Source organism: Bombina bombina, chromosome 9 (assembly GCF_027579735.1).
Source record: "Bombina bombina isolate aBomBom1 chromosome 9, aBomBom1.pri, whole genome shotgun sequence".
NCBI lineage: Eukaryota > Metazoa > Chordata > Amphibia > Anura > Bombinatoridae > Bombina > Bombina bombina.
In genome coordinates, this window is record NC_069507.1 from 91,297,585 (window position 1) to 91,322,063 (window position 24,479).

Sequence of the window (24,479 nt, forward strand, 5' to 3'; positions counted from 1 at the left end):
ACAGACCTCCCGCAACCTCCTATCTAGTTGAGTTGCAAGAGAATGACTGGGTATGACATGTGAGGGGAGGAGCTATATAGCAGCTCTGCTTGGGTGATCCTCTTGCAACTTCCTGTTGGGAAGGGAATATATCCCATAAGTAATGGATGACCCGTGGACTGAATACACTTAACAAGAGAAAACTGTTTTTTAAGAGGTCCTTTTGTTTAGTCTAACATTAAAGGGAGATTAAGCTTGAAATCTAACCCTCCAATAACATGATGAACTAAGAAAAATAAAACAGCATGGTAATGTAAGTTCACTATATATTTTGCCAATATTTTCCCCCCCCCGTAAAATAGCTCTGAAAACTGTGTTTGTTCCATTGCCCCAGGGAAGCTGGAGTGCCTCCATCCTACTTAAGTATGATGAAATACACTTGACTTTGCAAGTTTTTATACAGTGGTATCTTTAGTTCTCAGCAAAAGCTCATTTATGTCTGCCCCAAACTAGAAACAGTAAAGGAGACAAAAATAATTAAGTTACACTAAGAATTTTGTTCTTGGTAAAACCTTATAAATTGCACTAATAATATATGATATGATTATTTAAAAACATTTATTGTTTATATGTATACATACAAATATAAATATATATATGTATATATTTATATATATATATATATGTCTCTCTCTCTCTCTCTCTCTCTGAGGCCCATTTATCAAGCTCCGAACGGAGCTTGAGGGCCCGTGTTTCTAGCGAGTCTTCAGACTCGCCAGAAACAGCAGTTATGAAGCAGCGGTCTAAAGACCGCTGCTCCATAACCTGTCCACCGGACAGACATCGCCACAATTCAACCTGATCGAGTACAATCGGGTTGATTGACACCCCCCTGCTGGCGGCCAATTGGCTGCGAGTCTGCAGGGGAACAAGAGCTGCTGGTGCAATGCTGAATACAGAGAGTGTATTGCTCTCCGCATTCAGCGATGTCTGTCGGACCTGATCCGCACTGTCGGATCAGGTCCAACAGACATTTGATAAATAGGTCTCTCTCTCTCTATATATATATATATATTTACAATGTGTGTGTATGTGTATGCAATAAAAAAATACTTCTGTTGTCTAATTGCTTTGTATTCTTTGTATCATTTATTAAAAAGCATTCCTACATAGGTTCAGGAGCAGCAATGTGCTACTGGGAGCTAGCTGCTAACTGGCAGCTGCACATATGTGCCTTCTGTCATTGGCTTACCCAATGTGTTCAGCAAATTCCCAGTAGTGCATCATTACTCCATTAAAAAAGGATACAAACAGAAAGAATAAGATTTGATAATATAAGTATTTTTTTAAATTGTTTACTCTATCTAAATCATAAAAGAAAAAGCTTGAGTTTCATATTCCTTTAAGTTGTTCTTTTTGTGTGTGTTTTTGCATATATTGATATTTATTACGTTTTCATAATTTCTTTGCCTTAAAAATAATTTTCTTTTTTATGAATTCTTAATGGGCGGTAGCCCAACATATGTTCTCTAATTTAATCTTTATATTGCTATTTTCAAGAAGCAATAAAGTTTTAAATACTGGCAAAATCTTATATTTTCTTTTTTATTTCCTCTTACTTTTTTAGTATCTTTGAATAAGTCATTGTACCACTGCTCTGTGTTGGGTCCTATTTTGTGTTTCTTGTGACATTTTCCAGATGCAGTGTGACAGGCTTTAAACTGTATATTGCTATATCTATGAAGAGAAGTATTTCAGATATTTGACATTTATGATTTGCAAAGCACAATGAGGGATCCCCATTTCTCAAACAGTATTAATAATTAATCCAATAACAGACTTTTGTTTAAATTCAGTTAAATAATAATAAATTAGAATTGCATTAATCAGTGAAACTGTAGCTATAACCAAATAAGGCAAATACCTTCTCAGGAAGATTTTTTTTTTCTTCAAGAAGCATATAAGGACATGTAGTTATTTAAATGTAAGCAGGAATTTTATCTTTTTGGATTCATTTAATTTATGCATATTTTTTCCACTTTGATTACTTTGCAATTATGAAAAAAAAATATAAGGTACAAAAGCATCCAAAAATGAAATACCTGGCACACATATATACTTACTTATTTTCCTTTAATATATAGTGCTATATTGTATCAATAAGTTTAACATATTTTCTTGTAAAATTAATTTTAAAAATCCCTCTATGACGGTGTTTAGAATCAGTCAAGTAATAATTATTAAGAAACAAATTTCCTCTACTGTAATAGAATGAATATTTCATTAACACAACAGGGTTTGTGATGAAATTGCACACAGGGGTCAAAACAATGACCACATTTTAATGTATTTATGATAATAATTTGTATGATAATAAGTGATATTTACAACAAAATAGACCTTTGAGTGTCAGTATATTGGGGGCTTTAAAATTGTATGAATGTTAAGCACCCAAACATTTACATACCATCTTCAACTGGAATAAGTCAAAATACACATTCTGACCGCCACAAAGAAAAATATAAAGAAGAAAAATAGGACAAAATATAAATTGCATTTGTAAGGGGGGGGTCATGCTCACAAACAATTATTAAGAAAAGTATTTCCACTATTTTATAAAAAAATAAATATTTCAGTAGCAAAACAGGGTTTGTGATCAAATTACATTCATACATGAGGGTCAAAACATTGACCAGATATTTACATTTTTTATGATTATAAGGAATATATTTTTATTATGAAATATACCTATGACCGCCAGTATATGGGGAACTTTGATATTGTAGGAATATTAAGCATCTAGAAAATTGTGAACCATCCACAGATCCCAAAAGTGGAATGTACAAAAAAGGAGAAGGTGGGGAATCGTTCGGGACAACAAAACAAGTAAAGCAACAAGCTTTAACAAATATGTGAAAACCTCTGAATATGATTACAGCTCAGGGTATATATTTACTTGACAATGGGCTCCATTTCTCATCAAAGCATGCACACACAAATTAAAAAGCAAAGGTCTGCCTCTGAAGTCCTCGCAGAGTTAAATCAAACAAGATAGTTTTGATGATTGACAAGATCTGCTCTTCCTCGGTTTGTGGCTTCTACCTCGTCAATGAAGGTCTTTTAGTAAACAACCACTATATTTAAAGTGTCTTTGGTACAGTGTTTTGCTTCAACAGTGTAATTAAATTATCCAATTAACTCTACTCATTCGCTCTACATTTACTTCATCCTAAGATACCAAAAAATATATAATAAGGTTTTATTTTTAGTTGCAATTCAATTTATATTTTTATACCATAGAAAACTTTAACCCCTTTGCTACCGGAAATTCAGAGAAAAACGTGCCCAAAATACTGAATTATCTTTATTACCATTTTTGCTATCAATCCATTTAAAAAGAAATATTGCATTAGTTTTTTAATTTACCTATCAATTATATATATATATATATATTTTAGTATAAAACCCAAGGTATTGATCTAGGCCCATTTTGGTATATTTCATGCCACCAAATGAGATCAATAAAAATAAATTGTTAACTTTTTCACAAACTTTGGGTATCTCACTGCATTTGTAAAGTCATAACACAAATGGTTGTAAAGGATTCTGTGGGATACCCTTTGATCAATAATAGCAGACATGCATGACTTTGCCATTTGTTTTTGGTAATTAGAAGACTGCTTATTGCAGCTGTGCATCACACTTTTATTATTCCTGGCAGTGAAGGGGTTAATTAGTAAGCCGTCAAGGGTAATATTATTGTAGTGTAGGTATTACTCTCCCACTTTTTTTTCTGCAGTGTAGGGGTTTCCCCCTTACCCTCCCTGATCCCTCCCAAACAGCTCTCTAACCCTTCCCACTCCCAAAGGTTATTGCCATCTTAGGTACTGGCAGCTGTCTGCCACTACCCAGTTTACATCAATTACTTTTTAAATTTCATTTATTTATTAATACTAAAAAAAAATCCTTACTGTAGGGGTCCCCTCCAAGCGATCTTGGCTACGGGCCAACTCCACCTCTCATAATCCCCTTTGCCGCAGTTTATCAACCAATCCCTTCCTCTCTCCTAGCAATTTATTTTCTGTAGAGTAGGGAAGCCTCCTCTTCTTCCCTCTCTGGTGATCGGCCACCCACCCGCCTCCCTCTTTGCCTTGAATACCACCCACAGCACCACCGCAGCAAATACAGACAGTGAGACTGTGTGTCACTGTCTGTATTGGCGACCTGTCTTCATATAGTAAAGGAAGCAAAATAAATCCTCCCTTACCATATGAAGGTAGATGTCTTCTGTCTTCTGTCCCTGGCTGCAGTCTCTCCTGTCAAAGCTGACATTTGTGGACATAGGTATTATGTCAACAGAGTACATTGGGCAAAGTACTGTGTGACATAGTACCTATGTCCATTTGGTGCAAGTAGTTAAACAGCGAGATTTGCAAATTCAGCCTCATGTGCAAAAGCTAAAATTGATTCAGACATTTTTGCAATTAAAATCTCTTTAATTGTTGATCCTGTCGATTTTGAAGTGTAGAGTTCCAAAACGTTTTAATCAACTACATTTTAATAAAGCTTGCACCTGTATTTTAATCTATGTGAATTAAGTGTATACGTTTTCAGCACTATATGTTCCAGGAAATGAAGAAAGCATAAAACAGAGAGGCGCCTCATGTGTGTATCAGCATATTCAGATGTGAGCAAATGGATATTCAAGCCAAATTTATACTCACATTTGGTGAAAGTACACTTATGTACTAGTAGGAACAAGCTAGTAACTTGGGTGTACCAGCAAACCCTCTCCTGGCTCCAGCGATGTATGCAAGTGCAGTCCAATCCAGTACAGAAGTGGGCAACTTCAGTGGCTATAGGGGGCACGTGCAATGTACCCCCTATCTATGCAACGTGTTTCTCAGCCATAAAACTGGCTGTTTCCTCAGGCATAAAGCACCTTGTAACAAAAAATTATTTTAAAACAAATTCTGACCAATTAGAAAATTAGTAACGCCCACCAGGGGCGTGTAAGCACACCATGGTTCTTGATTAATCATTAAATCCACAGCTGGCTAAATCTTATTACACAATGCGCATATAACAAAACAGAAAAAATATTTTCATATAAATGTGTAATATACATTTAAACATCATCTCTATAGGAAACATTTACGCTGCAGAACCTCTGACAGAATGAGCAGAAAAAGATATATCAATTTGAGCCTCTTTCATAATCCATTTAACCCATCTTACAATAGAAGTAGAAGAAAGAGGAGCAAAAGGAGAGAAAAAAGAAATCAGTAATTGAGAAGAGGATAAGGTTTTAGATTCATAAACTTTTAAACATTGAGCAACACATAAGTTAGGTTCAGAAGGCAAATAGGGATAAAATATAGAAGAAGATAAAGTTTTAGTTCTATGGGACAGAAGAAAAGTAATTCCTTCAGGAGAGTACCATTTCAAATTGAAATCTATAGCCTGAACATCAGAAATTCTTCTAAAGGAAATGAGACATAAAAGGGTAGCTCATTTAGTTGATAATTGTTTTAAACTTAATAAATGATTGGAAGGCCAATATTTAAAAAGAGAAAATATCAGATCAACATCCCAAAAGAAAGTGTATTTAGGAACCGGGGGACGTTGAAGTCTGATAGCTTTCAGAAGTTTGCAAATAAGAGGATGTCGACCAATAGGGGAATTATTAACCAAAGAATGAAAAGCCGAAATAGCGGAACCATTAATGGATCTATAAGCGAGACTCGAATCAAATAAGGAAGATAAGAAATTAACTACATGGCAGACATCAGTTGAAAAGGGATTGAGATTCCTTTGTAAACACCAGCTAGAAAATTGTTTCGGATCGATTCAGATGTTTTCGAATTTCGTTTTCGGATCTATTCGAATTCAGATACATTCGAATGCATTCGTTTCAGATTCATTCGGATTCGAATGTATTCGGTTTGAATTCGATTCGTAAATTCGGAAGTTCAGTATGTGTTAGGTGGGATGTGCTGTGTATTAGACTAGTATTATGTACTATAATATTAGGTGTAACCCATAGCAGAGTGATATAACCTAATATACTGTACAATACTAGTGTAATTGTGATTAGTCCATGGCCATCCGAATGTAAAGAATAAATCCAAACTAATTTGGATTTATTCATTAGTTTTGGTTCTAAGGTAATTCGGAAATTCGAATCAATCCGAAGCTCCGAATTTGACAAATCTGTCCGTATTTCGATTCGGAACAAAACTCACATGTCTAATTTAGACCAAGCTGCGATATATAGCATTTACGCGTACCGGGAGCAATGGAATTTCTGATGAGGTTTTTAGCTCCTTAAGAAAGGAGCTAAATCATCCATGCTACTAAATTGAGGGAATTAGATAATATTAGAGGATGAAAGTCTCCATCTGGATTTAGTAGAAGATCTTGAAAGTGAGGAAAAAGAAGAGGAGGAAGGTAGGATAGTTCTAGAAGAGAAGGGAACCAAGGTTGAGTTGGCCAGAAGGGAGTTATTATTAAGAGAGAAATCTGATCTCTCCAATTAATTGAAATTGTGCTCGCAATCATAGAAAAAGGAGGAAAAGCGTAAGATCATTGAATAGGCCAAGTTTGAAGGAAGGCGTCTATTTCACGCTTTTGCTTCTGGATCTGGACGCCAACTGAAGTATGGGAGCAATTAGAAGCTCAATCGAGAGGCAAATATATCTATAGAAAAAGGACCTCTCAAATTTAGAAGAGAAAGAAAAACATTTCAATTTAACTTCCATTCGCTCACATCCTTCAAATGGCGAGATTCCAATCCGTTCAAAAAGTTTTAAAGACCAGGAATGTACTCTGCCTTGATTGAAATTTTCTTGTCTAAACACAAATTAATGAAATCCTTTTTTATGAGAGAAAGATGTCTGGATTTTGTACCACCCAGGTGATTCAAGTAACGAACTGCTGACACATTGTCCTTGTGGAACATAATGGACACTGGGGAAGAAAGTTTCAGAAAACTTTTGATAGCAAAAGAACCTGCTAAAAGTTCCAGACAATTTATGTGAAGATCCTTTTCCCCATGAGACCATTTTCCTCCGGTGATATAAGGTCCGCAACGTGCGCCTCACCCTGAACTTCTCGCATCTGATTCTATCACTAGATCCGGGGATTTTCCAAAAATGGCTCTTCCGTTCCAAGCTTCCATGTTTGAAAGCCACCAGAGAAGTTCTTCTCTTGCTTCTTTTGAAAGGGGAATCATATGGCTGTAAGAAAGACCCTGTTGTAAATGATAAATTGCTAATCTTTGGAGTCCTCTGTAATGTAAAGGGGCTGGAAAAATAGCCTGAATAGAGGATCAAAGTAACCCTACTATCCTGGATATTGTTCTGATGGATACAAATTGTTTTGAGAGGGTTTTGGAAATCTCTTTCTTGATATTCTTTAATTTCTGAAGAGGAAGACTGAGAGTCGAATTCAAAGTATTTATCTGAAATCCTAGAAAAATAAAAGGATTTTGTAGGAAAAAAGGATAGATTTTTCTTTGTTGATAATGAAGCCTAGATTCTCTAACAGAGAGAGGTGGTTGATAAATGAATTTTTAAAATAAGAAAATTCTGGTTCATGATAAGAATATCGTCTAGATAAATTATAATCCAAATTCCTCTCATTCTTAACCAGGATATTACCGGTTTTAAAAGTTTGGTTAAAATCCAAGGGGAAGATGAGAGACCAAAAGGAAGACAAGTAAAGCTCCAAAATTGGTCTTTCCACATAAAAGATAGAAATTTCCAGTGGGATTGATGAATCAGGACTGAAAGATAAGCATCTGAGGGGTCTAAACGGACTAACCAATCGTCTATTAAACACTCTCTTAAAAGATGGATACTTTCCATTTTGAAATGGTGATACACAACAAATTAATTTAACATTCTTAAGTTTATGACTGGCCGAAACTGACCGTTTTTCTTTTTCACCAGAAATAGATTGCTGAGAAATAAATCTAGGGAAAAACTTGAACAATAGCGTTTTTTGTAGAAAAATTTTGAATCTCCTCTTGAACCAGAGTTAAGTCTGACTTTGAAAAATGAATTGGATTGGGATAATCTGTTAGAGTTGGAAGAGATATGAAATCTATGAGGACTCCTAAAGTGGATTTAATTACCCATTGTTCTTGAGTAATGAAAGTCCAGTTCTTTGCAAATTGAAGGATTCTTCCATCAACTATATGAGGGAGAAAAGAAAAAAGAGAAACAATTGGAAAATTTACCTTGTGGAAAACGGGATCTCCTTGTAAAACGGAAGTTTCTTTGATTCCACGGATGGGCTCTGGATGGGAAAAATTGATTGGAGGAGTCTTGAAACTGTCTCTGGTTACCGAAATTTGATTAGTTAAATTGTTGAGATTGGGCATTTTTAAAATGGGTCTAGAAAAGGAGGTTCGGCCGGGAAAACAACCTCTAATTCTCCCGGCCCTGTCAGAGAAGTTGTTCTGAAATATCTTTTTGAAAGATGTTTTAATATTATTTAAAGTAGTAAAGGTATTGGCATACTTATTAAGATCTTTAGGGAAAGGATCCCCAAAAAGGAGTCCATCTTCATCAGACTGAAGTTCACTAGTAACGGAATCAGTCATCTTATAGTCAATCTTGCGTAAAATATTCTTATGCCTTTCAATTGTCATAGATATATTTGTATTTCCAACAAAACTTTAAATGCGATAGACCCACTCTCTTACTGTATTAGGGTCAAGCAATTCATTTTCTACTACAACATTATCAGATAACTCTAATAATCTGGTAATGGGACCTAGAGAGTCTAATAATTTGACCTGGCAGTTTTTCCATGATTTATCAACCCCTTTTTTCACTTTATAGCAAGGGGTACCTATGAATTTCAAAATTTGGGATCTATCTCAGGGGTGATGTTCCGGTTTCTGGGTAAATGCGGTCTGGGACATTCAGCTCTCTTTCTGTTATGTGACTTTGGTTTTAAGGGATTTCTAATTTAAAATTCAACAAACTGAGCAATATTAATTTCAGGAGCCCATTCCGCAAATCTGGGATGATGGAGAGTATCTGCATTGAATCTGGGATTACCCAGAGCGTCTTTAAAATTATTTTTCTCAACCTCTAAATCTTTAGTTTTTGCCAGACATTGTCTAGGTCTTTATAAGCAGGGGAATGATCAGATGAAATGTTACAATTTTCCTGATCGGAATTATCTGATAATAAATCTGAGTAAGAGGAAGAGTTATCTTTAATCATTAATCTGGTATTTGACATCTTAGTCTTAGATGATCCCAATTTTACCCTTTTGGGAGGAAGGGACTTTTTGGCAAATTTTTGGCTTCCCCTGCCCGTGGGAAGGTCAGTCTCAGATAAGAGATTTTTTTACTTGGATACCAGTTTTTTACTAGCTTGTACAGCGCTAGAGGGGTGATGTCTTTTTATTGCAGATTTAGAATAAGAAACTATATGATAATAAAGATGTTATCTTAGACATCCATTTCCCCATAGATGTATCAATCATAGATTTAACTTTTTGTTAATTTATTTTAGTATTATCTGGATTTTGAGATACTTCTTAAAATATATAAATAAAATCTTAAAATATAATTAAAACAAGCAATATGTATAAAAAACAAAATTAAAAATGATATTAATAATATAACAGAATGGTAATAATTATCAAGTTAAATGAATTAAATAGTAATGAAAAACTACCAGAAGATGGGGATAAATGAAAGTTGTAGAGAAAATCGATGGAATTACAAAAGTAGAAAACTAAATATTATATTTTAGCAAAACTTCAAAGAAGGGGGGGCGTGTCCAACTACCGACTAAGATGGCTGCTATCAGCCACAGCTGTAACTAGGAGTTTATAAATCTGCTGTTTATTGCTCCTTCAATCTACAATTTGAGTGCTTTTTTATGTCATAGACCATATCTATACTTGTAGATTGTCCTGAACAACTTTTTTACTTCTACTACGGAGTAGCAGAGCTGAATTGATGAAGTGCGCAGCGGAGGCCTAGGAAGGGCCTGGACCTTCATCTACCCCTCCTATTACACTGACTATTCAGTCTCAATAGCTTTTTTAAGCTAAAGTGAACATTCCATCCTATCTATTTGTGAGTTATGCAATACTATTTCATGGGTGCTTTTACAAACTGCTAGAGAAAATACTGATGATCTCTACGGCGAATTCAGCGTGGATTGAATCCAGACTGGGCAGCCTTTTAGATGCATTCCGAGCTGCCATAGAGCAGGCATTGAAAGAGGCATCTATTGTACCCGCTGAAGATTTTGCGGGTGCTGCTAGACAGACGACCCCTTAACATGTGTCTGAGGGTAAATTGGATGCCTCATTGTGTGAGCAGCAAATATGGCCTGGCGTTGGCTACCCGCTGGTGCAGGAAAAAGGGGATTTGTGCCTATCGGAGAAGCCGGAGTCTTATTGGACTGATGCAGGCATAAGAGTGATACCAGTTATAACATACGACAGGGGAGATGATGATGGTGCGGTGAGGTGCTGGAAACTACTTGACTTACAAGCCACATGGGTGATAAAGACTGCGACAGACAAACCCACAGTTCTAGTGAAAGTTCCCGTTTTACTTCAGCTATATGGTATGCTTTGTGAAGCAGCTTCCCCAGGTGTCATCCTGAGACTTGCTTTGGAGAGCGGTGCAAAAGCTGGTCATCTGATGCGATTCTGGCGATCTGGAATAGGGTGATGTGCCTATGCTACACTGCCGGGCTGTTACAGGGCTTTGCATGTTCGCATGACTCTCTTTGTGCTGTAATATACAGCAGTTTGTACTTTGCCTTGGACAGTCTGGATTGAACTATCATGGGAGTACAATTGGTATGGGACTCTGTTGTGTTATATGTTGCTGTTCATAGATATAGTTTCTCCTAGCTGTATTGTGCTAATGTTGCTTAAGTACCTAATATATCTAATACCCACTGGGGATTACACAGACACTTCGAGAAAAATTTCAGATACCTTGTCCCCTAAATATATTAAAAGAGAATTTGTTTATATTCATTAGGGGGTTTAATTACCTGATTCCTGCTCCTAATCAGTTTTGAGACTAGTGAGACTGCATATTAACATACGTATATCTGTTAACTGTGTCTGTGTACTATCTGTGTCCCTTATATTCAGTTAGTACTCTAGTTAACCCTGTCAGCGACTGTGATAGGATATATTTAACTAGTAATCCTATCTATATCATAGTTAAGATGCTTTGAACCCTCAGGCAGTATTCTCAGTGTACAGGGATGTTTCAGTCATTATTTTGTAGATGTATAGAGTTACATTTTAAGATCCAACCCCTACTTAAAGACACAATTTCCAACCCTAAGACATTAAGTTTCTTACCGCATAATCTGTACCAATAAGCCCCAAGACCTTTGCACTCCAGTATGTATTTATGCTAAACCATGATAATCCAATACTGGTTCATAGTACCTTGCTCCATTTTCCCCTGGTTTGATATATAGATAGTAGGTTTGTTGCATGTAATATAACTGAGTACACAGTACCGCATGTTTGTTATAAGTCTTTCATACCAGGCTCCTTCCACCCCCCACTATAGTGCTTGCAAGATAAGCTTAGGGGCACAGACCCCATCTGAAACCCCTAATTATGTCTAGATGTGTTTTTTTCTAGAGGTAACTGATATATTCCCTTTTCCCTTTATACCCAGTTATAACGTTAATATTAATATTTTCAAAAATAAAAAACAAGAAAATAGAGGTTTGCAATTTGGGATCCAAGAGTGGTCCTTTACTGTTCAGGGTTGTCTTTGGAACGGCCATCACTATAGTACTATAAGGTCCAAAAGTGGCCTTTTATTTTATCTGTAAGACATATAGTATATTTGGCAGATATCTGGGCTATTTTGATTGCTAGATATGATATATAACACATATTGTTTTTCTATGAACTAAGTATGGTTTTCTACTGTGTAACAATTTCTCCATAAAGAATGTAATGCTGTTGATGTTTGTATGCCGCAAAATTATACCTCAATAAAAATATTTGAAAACCAAAAAAAAACTTCAAAGAAGCAACAAAATTGTGATTTCAGTCACCGAAGCAAGATACTGGAGGCGGGAAGATGCGGCTTGTGATGTCGTTAGAACACACCCTAAGATGGTGACGGTCACATGACCGCAATGAAGAAAGAAAATGGAGGCTGAATAGAAAAGCAGGTAAGTGAAGAAGCACAAAACAAGGAATGGCGCAAGCAAGGAATAAGGAATAATTAGAACGCAAGCGAGGGATAAAGAACAAACGAGAAAACAAAAGTGTTAAGATGGTAATACATAAAGAAAATATTAAAAAAACGGAAAATAAGAAAACGATTAGGATAAAAAGTGGAAAAAAATTATTAAAAAAAGGCAGGCAAACATGAAACGCACCACAAAACTAAACAAAATAATAAGATATAGACAATAAGAAAAGGAAAAGAAAATGAAATAAATATCTATTGAGAAGAATATAAAATAATAAAGAAAATTAACAGAAATAGAATATAATAAAATACATTTTATATAATATTTGAAAATTGCCTGATAAATAATAATAATAATAATAATAATAAGTATAGAGCAACAAAATGATATACTTATCTCCACAACAGCAGCAAAAGAAAGAGGATGTTGTGTTTTGTATTGGTCAGTTTATTGTGGTATGCTGTATTCTGATTGTCCAGTCACTATTATATTATATTGGTTTTACTGTCTGAGTTTTAAAAAATTGTAACTACCCTGTGTTCAACTTTGATGTACATTTATTATCTTTCTGTCATTACACTTTTAAAGGCTGTATCAATAGTAAAAGAAAGAGTTGGCAAAATATGAAATCTCTGTGCTTGTAATAAAATCCCTTTATTACCCATTTCCTAGTTTTGCATAACCAACACAGTTATATTAATACACGTTTTACCTCTCTGATAACCTTGTATCTAAGCCTCTGCCAACCACCCCCATTTCAGTTTATTTTGACAGACTTGCATTTTTTCAGTGTTTTAATAAAAAGGTTCCAGTGCTTTGAAGTACACAAGAGTTCCTTTTATCCACCAATAATTCCCATTGTGCTAAACCTTAAAAGGACATTAAACTCAATTTTTTATTTATGCATCAGAATTTATCCACTGGGTTGCAAAAAGATATGCAGGCAAAATAATTGTTTTCAAATGCATTTAAAACTGTCAAATTGCATATGCATTGTTTTGCAGTATAGGTTTATTCTGGTTTCTCTTCATTGGTGTAGCTAGGACCTAGTCCATTCTTCCCTTTTATTTATATTCTTAAATGATCCTGAATGGTGATGGGCGACCCTTGGGTGTGAACAGATTGCACTATAAGGACATATTGGAGGTTTACTGGGTGTTTAGGGAATTTGTGTTATTGGACTACTGTAGAGGCCTAAGGCTGTTTTGTTGAAATTGGTTATTCCAATGTGCCTAGTGCACACTTTAGGGTTAATTACAATGGGGGGAAATCCTGCTTATGTTTAATTGTGGTGGTTGGAAAGATGTGGTTAAGTTAATTATGGGTGGAATCACAGGATTGCTGGTTTGGAAACGCATATATATTATTAAGGAACAGTGTCAAGAAGCTCTTTACTGGTTATTATGATAAGATGCTAATATTTAATTGCACGGTTTTCAATTTCTGCTGCAAGGTTGAGATCTGGTGCAGGCCATATAACAAAACTGTAAGACTTAGGCATAAATTAAGAATATAGTTTCTGGTGCACGGGCTCTCACAGGATATGTGCGTATGCTGCAGAAAGAGTAATAACTTTTTAAAGAAACAGTTATGCTAATGGAAGTATATTGCAAGAATGTTTCTATTTCAAACTGAAATACGCCAATGTATATTTCCTTTTTGAGCTTTCTATTCCTTTAAAAGTAGGAAAAAGTCAAACTCTCAGCCAAACGCTGAAATGCGGTTTGTGTGTGTATATATATATATATATATATATATATATATATATATATATATATATATATATATATATATTTATTATTATTATTCTTTATAAAATGACAACAGATTCCCCAGCGCTGTCCATGGGTACAAAGATAAAAGTACAACGGAGAAACAATACAATAAAAGACAACATTTTACAGACAAATACAGGGGGAATTGAGGGCCCTATTCCCGTGGGAACTTACAATCTAGATGGGTAGGAGGATGGGAAACAGGAGGTGGGGATTGCAAAGGTGAGAATGATATTAGTGAGGAGATAGACAAGGGGAACTGTTAGGTAAGTGAAGTTCATTTGTTAATAAATCGGGTGATAAGCTTCCCTGAACAAAAAGGTCTTTAGGGAACGCTTAAAGGAGGAGAAGTTAGGGGAAAGTCTGACAGCTTGAGGAATTGCGTTCTGGAGGGCTGGTGCCGCACGAGAGAAGTCCTGTAGTCTAGCATGAGAGGAGGTAATGGTAGAGGATGCAAGGAGCAGGTCATTGTTGTATATTAGGGGGCGGGCAGGAGTATATTTGTTGATGAGTGAGGACAGGTAGGGTGGGGCAGCACTGGTGAGGGCTTTGTAGGTCAGGATGAGAATTTTGAATTTAACTCTGCTGTGAATGGGGAGCCACTGAAGGGACTCACAGATAGGTGCAGCAGAAACAGAGCGTCAAGAGAGGTGGATTAGGCTGGCACATGCATTTAGGATGGATTGAAGGGGAGAGAGGCGTGAGAGGGGGAGGCCAGTTAGTAGGTTATTACAGTAGTCAAGTCGGGAAATTACCAGGGAGTGGATTAGCTGTTTAGTGGTTTCAGCACTCAGAAACGGAAACATTTTGGAGATATTGCATAGGTGGTTGCGGCAACATGAAAAGAGCAATTGGATGTGGGGAATGAAGGACAGATTTGAGTCAAGTGTGACTACAAGGCAGCGAACTTGGGGTGATGGGGAGATAGTGGTGCTGCCAACAGTGATGGAAAAATTAGATAATGGAGTAGAGTTAGAAGGGGGGATTAGAAGTAGTTCAGTCTTGGACAGGTTTATTTTTAGGTGGTAAGAGGCCATCCAGGAGGAAATCCCAGATAAGCAGTCGCTGATGTGAGAATTGACAGAAGAAGAGAGTGCAGGGGTGGAAAGGCAGATTTGGGTATCATCAGCATAGATTTGATAGTTGAAGCCATAGCTGTTGATAAGTTTACCCAGTGAAGAAGTGTAAATAGAGAAGAGTAGAGCACCCAGGACAGAACCTTGAGGTACTCCAACAGACAGAGGCAATAGAAAGGAGGAGTCACCAGCAAAAGAGACGGAGAAGGATCTGTTAGAGAGATAAGAGTGAATCCAGGAGAGGGCAGTGTCACAGAGCCCAAGAGAGCTGAGAGTCCTTAAGAGAAGGGGAAGGTCAACAGTGTCAAAGACAGCAGAGAGGTCAAGTAAGATGAGTATAGAGTAGTAGCTTTTGTTTTTAGCAGAAAGGAGAGCTTTGGTTTGCTTGGTGAGGGCAGTCTCAGTTGAGTGTTGGCAACGGAAGCCAGATTGCAGGGGGTCAAGCAATGAGGACAGGAAGTGAGTTAGGCGATCGAAAACTAGTTTTTCAAGGATTTTTGAAGCTAGCAGGAGTAGTGAAATGGGGCGGTAGTTTGCAGGAGAGTTATAGTCAAGAAATGAGGACAGGAAGTGAGTTAGGCGATCGAAAACTAGTTTTTCAAGGATTTTTGAAGCTAGCAGGAGTAGTGAAATGGGGCGGTAGTTTGCAGGAGAGTTATAGTAAAGGGAGGGTTTTTTGAGGATAGGGGTGACCTATGCATGTTTGAAGGAGGCAGAGAATGAGCCGGTAGAAGGGATAGATTGAATATGTGAGTAAGAACCAGAGTGAGGGTGGGAGACAGAGAATGTATAAGATGTGTAGGAATAGGGTCAAGTGGGTAGGTAGTGAGGTATGAGGAAGACGATAGGGAAGCCACTTCACTCTCAGTGGTTGGGAGGAGGGTGCAGGGAGTGGCAGAGGGGGAGACAGTGAGCGACGTTGGGAGATTGCAGGCTTGTGTTGGGATGTTTCTTCGGATGGTAAAGTAGTCAGCCAGGTCTTGAGCACTGAATGCAGATGAGGGGGGTGGTGCAGGTGGGTAGAGGAGAGAGTTGAAAATGGAGAAGTGTCTTTTAGGGTTTGAGGAGTGAGTGGATATAAGAGAAGAGAAGTTGGTTTGCTTAGCTAAGTGAAGGGCAGAGGTGTAAGAGTAAAGAATGAACTTATAGTGCATGAAATCAGGTACAGAGCGGGATTTCTTCCAGGCACGTTCAGCAGTGCGGGAGCATTTTTGTAGGTGGCGTGTATGCTGGGAGTGCCAGGGCTGGAGCTGATGACGTGGGGCTTTGTGAACTTGGGGCGGAGCAAGAGTGTCAAGTGCAGACGAGAGAGTGTTGTTATAGTGAGTTATAGCAAGGTCAGGGCAGGATATCGTGGAAGTGTGGGAGAGTTGTATTTGAATAAGGTTGGAGAGTTGTGGAGGGTCTACAGTGTGCAGATTTCTACAAGTGGGGGGGGAGAGGGGGAGAAGTAGGTTTAGCCTGTATATTAAGATTAAAGGTGAGCAGATGGGAAATGGGTGACAGGCATCAGAGAGAGAGCAGAGATAAGTGAATACCAGATCAATAGAGTGTCCATCGTGGTGAGTAGGGTGGATTGTGAAAGGCCGAAGGAGTTAGTGAGTTAGAGAAGTTTAGAGGCAGCAGGGGCAGATGGGTTGTCAATGGGGATGTTGAAGTTCCCCAGAATTAGAGTAGGTGTATTTGTAGAGAGAAAGTAAGGAAGCCAGGCAGAAAGGTTGGGAGGTTGGTCCAGGGGGTCGAGAGGGGGGAGAAAAGGCGAATGCAGTAAACTTCAAAGGAAGAAAAGGAGAGAGAAGGAAATGGAGATAGGTACTGATAGGAGCAGGAGGGGGAGAGTAAGATGCCAACACTGCCACCATGTCTCTTACCTGGTCTAGGTGTGTGGCTAAAGTGAAGACCACCATGTGTGAGGGCAGTGTCAGAGGAAGATAGCCAGGTTTCAGTAATTGCTAAAAGGTTGAAGGCGTTGGAAACAAACAGGTCGTGAACAGTTGTAAGTTTGTTACAGACAGAGCGAGCATTCCAGAGGGCACAAGAAAAGAGAGGGGATAAGCGCTGTGTGTTAATTGAGATTAGATTGTTGGTATTGCGTGACCTAGAGTTTTTGCAGTGGCAGAATGAGCGAGAGTTTAAAATTGTGGTGATTGCTGCAGGGTTAGGAGAGACGTCACCAGCATCAAGCAGTAATAGCAGTAAGAGTGACAGAAGGTGAGAGTGAGACTTGTAGGAGCATGTATGATTAGACACAGGAGAGTTAGAGGGGGAAGTGTTTCTAAGGAGACAGAGTAGTTCATGAGAGTACAGCATAGGGGATGAGAGAAGGGAGGGTAAGATATTGATAGTGTAGGGGTTGTTGTTATAGGGACATGCAGTGAGTTTTAGGAGAAGGGCAGACAGAAAGAGTAGAAAAGACATGGAGAGCATTGTGCAGGTGTATAGTTAATAAGTTTACCTGTTAGTGGGACTGCAGTTTCCACCTCCAGTTTCTAACTCCAGTGAGTAACTCTGCCACTTCTAACAAAGAGACACTTAGAATTAGAGAGCCAAGCCTCAACTGAGCCTATGGGCTGCTGTATGTAGTAGTAAGTGTAATGAACTGATTATATGCAGCTGGCTACAAGCAGTCTAGCTAGCAAGACAGGAATTACACACTTGCAAATTAGAGGGGGGGGGGGGTGGCAGGATGTGTGGTGGTAATTAGTACCAGAATATTAAACCAAAGGGGTTGTCCACTTTTTAAAATTATTTTATTGGAAGACAAATAATATAGGTATGAAGATTAACAATTATCTATAAGCTACAAAATATAAAACAAGTCTCAAGAAATACCAAGAGCTACAAACATACAGTACAGTCCAAATTATATAGTCCAAATTATATAGGGCAACTGTATTTTAAACAAACCCAGATTAAGCAATATTAACTAAACATAGTGAACAAGAGAATTTATCCCAAAGTAAATGTATAAGAATGCTAATATACTCAGCCAGTTCAGTCCTCCAATGCTCTCTCTCTCATCAGTTGCTTCCAGGAGGTGAGGAAGATAAAAAGTGTGTATACTAACTGTTGGCTCCCATTGTATACTTAATTCACTTAAGGTGTGTCCTACCATACACCAATCAAAAGGCTACATGGGAGTGTCCTTCTTAGACAAAGACTAGGCCAGAGGCCTAGTCTATATTTTAAAATATGTTTGTAAATTTAAGAATTAACTACTTAAACACTCAAGGGATAAATTCTCTGGTTTTATGACACCATATTCCCCCACTTTAATTTCTCCTATGTTGCCCCGTTTTCTATTTATACCCATTAATACAGAAGAACCCAGTGGGAGCGAAAACCTTATAGGAAAAATTCAACCCACCGTCCCTCCGAAATAAATCCCTTGGCGACTTGAGCTCTTCTGTACTTTCCTAGGACTGTCAACTGCTAACCTAAATGTTATACAATTAATAATAAAAACTAACTATTACTCCCAACACAATCCAAACAAATTAATACAAGTCAGAAAAACTAATTATCAGAAGATAGAGAGAAATGTGGGTGCATGACGGTGGGTTTGGCAAAGCATACTTACCTGATGAGGGATGTGTATGTGATTGTGTGTGAATTTATGGATAAACTTTATTAGAAGAGTATGCAGTCGTGCCTGAACAACAAGAATAACACTTAAATAAAGTCATTTTGGTTCCTTGCTTTCAGCTTCCTCTTCATCTTCTTTAATATCACACAAAAATACAGTATCACAGCTGTTGTTATAACTTGGATAAACATAAGCATTAAGGAGAGAGTTCTCATTATCGGGTGTGTTTCTACATCAGTGAGTACTCCCCACCATGGATGGATAAAAACTTTAGTTTTTTTCAAGTTCATTATTTTGTTGCTCAAGCAAATTGCTGATGGGGCGTAGCTGCTGTTTAGTACGTTGTACTAGTTCATGTAACTGCAAAGTGAGCTTAGGAATAGGAGGAAAAAGCTTCAAAGTCCAATTCCCCCAGACAGTGTCCTCAGTAAAATTCATGCAGTCAGTAGTGAGGTTTCCTGATGGAAAGACAGTATGTGTTCCAACATGGAGGGGTGTTGTTACTCTAACACATGTCCCTTCTTCCACTGGGCATGTCTCATCTGATGTTTTGTACTCCTTATGGCCTACAGGCCATATCTCCAATATGAATGACCTCGCGTACCAGCTCAGCTCTTGTAAACTGCACCCATCCATTCTCAATGTCTCTAGTTTCCCAGGTGCAGGTACATAGCCATCAATGTTGAACTTTCTTGCAACAGCCTTCATCAATTACTACTTCTGTAATAGTTGCCAATTTTTTTTAAGGAAAATGTGTCTGGTAGGTGCTTTGGCTAAAAGTACCAATACTATGCACAAAATTCAATGGTTCCGCTTCTCCTTCCCAATGTGGAATTGCTAGGATTAGTCCTACTCTCCCAGATTCTTCCGGTAGCCATTGTCCTGGTCCCTCAATGTATGCATGCTTTAAATTGTCCTCTGTAACTATCACACCTTTTTTCCTTAATGTTGCTATGATCTTAGTTGCATTAAGTTTTTCTGTCCACTTGTTTCCTTTTATATTATAGTATCCTTCAGATCAGATAATAGTTTATTCCCGGTCATGGAGCAAAAGATGGCAGCTCCTATTTCTTCATTTTTAATGCTGTTTGAGATGTCGGCAATGTTCTCCTCCACTAGTTGTAAATTGTGGGCAATGGTGTGTATGTCATCTACATTGTCTCCCAACTTCTCTACAATAAGTGAGTCGGCTACTCCACCTGTTTTCATGGCATGGCCAAAACCATCTGTCAGAGAGTTAATTCTGCTATTAAGTCCTATGATATCAGCTGAGTTCCACACACCTAATCCGGTTCCGACTCCTCCCAAAATTGTTGCTATGGTATCTCTCTTGTTCCTTTTCTTTGTTTCTGTCCACTCATCAATAATCTCCTGTGTCCTTCCTTTGAACCATTCGCGCTGCTGTCTTGAGCACCTTAAAGGAATCATGAAATAATTAAAATCTAACATTATAGGGTAATATGTCCATCCAACACCTTATACCACAGTTTCATGTGTAGGGACTACAATGATTCCCCTTTTTGGCCATGGAATTCTTATCTGATCTTTACAATGTTCCCTTTTCTGTACTGAAAGTGTTACCTCATCTACTGTTAATACACACCGCTCTCCAGTGTTAAGATTGCATTTCAATTCTTTATTGGGATGTGAAACTATAGTGGCAACCTCCCATTCACCACCCTCATTTAAAGATATGTTGCTTACTATGATATTAATATGTTTATAGTATCCTTGGGAGGTTGAAGTCAATTTCACACAATCTATTAATATTCCATTAGCTGTTACCTGCCCATTTCTAACCACCCAGTTCCATTCTTGTCCCTTGGTCACATTTATTGGTGCCCTAAGAGCTAACCCCATACTATCATTTGGCAACATGATATTCAAATGTAAGTCACCAATTTCTTTTACTTTTAACTCCCTCGGCCAAATAAATCTATCTGCCTGTATATATCTATCCTCTATTCCTTTTAAAATAAGTCCCTTATATGCTGTATCCTCTGGTCTAATTGGTGGTCTCCCTCTTCCCATTCCAATACAGTTTATACTCATCAGTTGTGCCAGAAAAAGACACCATCCTCCTTGGCTAGGTTTCATTTTTTCTGAACTCAATCTTCTGACGAGCCTGTGAATAAACTAATAATTTGTAATTAGTGAATGGGGAAATATATTTTTCTCATTCTCTTCTTATTTCTTCTGTATTTCCCTGGGTGAAAGAGAGAGAAGATAAAAAAAAAAAAACACAAAACAGGACCAAAATATAGTTAGCATATAAACATAAGGCATAGAAAACAGGAAATGTATAGATCGTTATAGGAACTTTATGGTATGACTATTAAAATCATTTTCATCCCTCTTCATTTTTTTTTTGCTACCCACATACTCAATTTCCCAAAATGAATTATCATTTGCTGCCTTTAACTTACACTCATTTTATTTTCCTGACCTAACTATCATGATTTTCTAGGTCTTAGGGTGTATGTGTACTTACTAAGGCATGTTGTTTGCTGGGTCCCTAACCTTGTCTTTTTTAAATCTTTTTAATTGACTTGCATGCAGCCAGACTTCTCCTTTTTCTGCATGGTCAATCAGGTATACTGCAGCCCCTAATCTATCTATGACCGTATATGGACCCTTCCATCTTGCTCTACCCCATGGTAGAAGTTCATCATGATTTTGTACCATAATCCTGTCACTTGCCTTGTATGTAGTTATATCTCCTGAGGCATCATGCCATCTCTTCCGTTGCTGGTACTGATTCTCATCTTCTACTGCTGCTGCTTTGTGCACAATTTCTAGATGTGTGGCAAGCTCTTTTACCCATTCATCTGTGATGGCTGCAGTTTGTAATGCCACTGGTGCTGGAATGGTCATCCAGTTGGTCCAGGATGGCATTAAAGGGACACTGAACCCAAATTTTTTCTTTTGTGATTCAGATAGAGCATGCAATTTTAAGCAACTTTCTAATTTACTCCTATTATCAAATTTTCTTCTATCTCTTGGTATCTTTATTTTTAAAGCAAGTATGTAAGTTTAGATGCGGGCCCATTTTTGGTGAACAACCTGGGTTGTTCTTGCTGATTGGTGGATAAATTCACCCACTAATAAACAAGTGCTGTCCATTGGTCTGAACCAAAAAATAGCTTAGATGCCTTCTTTTTCAAATAAAGATGGCAACAGAAGAAAGCAAAATTGATAATAGGAGTAAATTAGAAAGTTGCTTAAAATTGCCGGCCCATTTTTGGTGAACAACCTGGGTTGTTCTTGCTAATTAGTGGATAAATTCACCCACTAATAAACAAGTGCTGTCCATTGGTCTGAACCAAAAAATAGCTTAGATGCCTTCTTTTTCAAATAAAGATGGCAACAGAAGAAAGCAAAATTGATAATAGGAGAAAATTAGAAAGTTGCTTAAAATTGAATGCTCTATCTGAATCACGAAAGAAAAAATTTGGGTTCAGTGTCCCTTTAAAGTTATACAGAGGATCTGATACGATGATTAGAGGTAGACAAAATGGAGACAGAGGAAATGGTTACCAGCGAATTCTAGCAGAAATTAAAGGGGTGTTTAACAGCAGTCAGGGAGGCAGAAGCAGGAAGACATACCAGAGAATTCTAGCAGAAATTAAAGGGGCGTTTAACAGCAGTCAGGGAGGAAGAAGCAGGAAGACATACCAGAGAATTCTAGCAGAAATTAAAGGGGCGTTTAACAGCAGTCAGGGAGGCAGAAGCAGGAAGACATACCAGAGAATTCTAGCAGAAATTAAAGGGGCGTTTAACAGCAGTCAGGGAGGCAGAAGCAGGAAGACATACCAGAGAATTCTAGCAGAAATTAAAGGGGCGTTTAACAGCAGTCAGGGAGGCAGAAGCAGGAAGACATACCAGAGAATTCTAGCAGAAATTTAAGGGGCGTTTTATATATATATATATATATATATTTAAATATAAATATATATATATATATATATATAGACAGTATATATATATATCAAGCCAAATGTTTCTATAAAGTACAATATTCTACTCTCCTTCACACTCAAATTATTAACCCCTTAGCTACCTGTAGGCGCATGGCTAGCCCTTCTCGTCATGCAGGGCGATTGCCGATCAAACACTCTTTTCGGTAATCCCCACACTACAGGTGTGGGGATTACCGAAAAGAGCTGCTGGTGCAATGATAAATGCCGACAGCGTATGCTGTCGGCATTTATCGATGTGCGGCGGACATGATACGCTACTTTGTTTCATGTTCGCTCGCACATTGATAAATATGCCCCATAGTGTAAATCTGCTGGGCCTGCTGAAAAAAAATATATATTTAATTTGTGTGTGTCACTCACTGAAATTTGACTACAATAGGGGTTTGAATGAAAGTAGCAAAAAAAGTTTAAAATTGTCTCAGCACTGGTGTGAACAAAAGGCTTAGAAGCAAAAGGGTTAAATCATATATATAAACAATACAGTTCTAATTATTGTTTTCTATTATTTTCTTCTGCAGAGATACTATTATATTAACTTTTGAGTCTTTATTAAAAAATTGTATTTATATTGGTTATATAATTAATTGTACGTTTGTAGTGAGTGTGTGTGTATGAATGTTGTTATCAATCCTAATGTTGCATCTGGAAGGTAATTTAAAGCGCTCAATTATACAATTATTTTTCTAAGTGTATTTATGCTACAAATACTGTTATTGTGATGATCAATATATTATTTATTTATGTGTATATGTTTGGTCTGTAAGGTTGGAAGGTAGAATAAATTGTGTGGCAGGCTGTAATCTTTATAATCGTGTCAAATTAATTGGAAAACGGTTATATGAGCATTTTGTAGCCACTCACAACACATCCTGTTATCACTATGTACAAGGGAATGTAATACTGTAGATTAAAATATCAACTCCTTTTTATAATAGTTAATTGCTGTGATTCTACAGTGTATTACACAATACAATGGTATCTCATATCCTTGCTTTTTTCATTCTAAATAAAAGATGACATATTGGTACTTAAAGGGACATTAAACACTCAAAATTTATGAGCATAGTATTAAGGTTGAAATCTGGCTTTCACTGCATTTCAGTGCTGATGTGTTTGCACATGAGCAGCAACTCCCTATAGATACTTGCAGTGAAACCTAGTTCCTAAAGGCAGCGCTCATAATTAGAGGGGGTGCATAAAATGTGTTGTGTTTAATGTCCCTTTAACCTCATGCCAATATGGCCACCTTAACCCCATTCCAATATGGCCACCTTAACCCCATTCCAATATGGCCACCAACTGTTTTGTGATATTATGACAATTGGAGTGGTATGAACATGTATTATTTTTGCTAAAAAAAATAACTTGTTGAGCTTTGCTATGCCAATAAAAACATAGCATCCTTTATCATCTATTGTATATACGTATACTGAATATGAATGCGTGCACAATTGTTTTTTGATCATTTCTAAACATATCAGACAAAAAAATAAAAATATTGTTTTTTCACAGGTTTTCTCCAGTGATCTTCTGCTTCTTGATAAGTGTAGTACCATCTCTCTGGCTCCTAGAATTAGATTATGACCCTCAGGTAAAGTACACTCAATAAAGTAGTTAGAAAATTATGTTTAAAAATGCACTACTTTTAGATATTGTGTTACTTTATTTACTATACTGTGGGAAAGGCCATACAGCTGGGAAATAATTACAAACAAAATAAATGTTGTTAAATCTTTGTATTGCCATAGCATAATGTTATAATTTAGTTCAGGAATGGCCTATGGGCCACATGCTGCCCTCTGTACTCATTTTGCGCCCTCCAGGAAAAGGTTGAATTAAGAGTATGTGCCTTAACTTTTAGA

General features: G+C 37.3%; 1 protein-coding gene across 1 annotated transcript in view; it reads left to right on the top strand.

Moving 5' to 3' along the window:
* Positions 1–24,479, top strand: part of TMEM26 (transmembrane protein 26) — a 240,667-nt gene that overhangs the window by 152,104 nt on the left and 64,084 nt on the right. Inside the window, exon 2 of the mRNA XM_053692258.1 lies at positions 24,130–24,208. Coding sequence (XP_053548233.1) covers positions 24,130–24,208 — 79 coding nt within the window. The remainder of the gene's footprint in view (positions 1–24,129; positions 24,209–24,479) is intronic.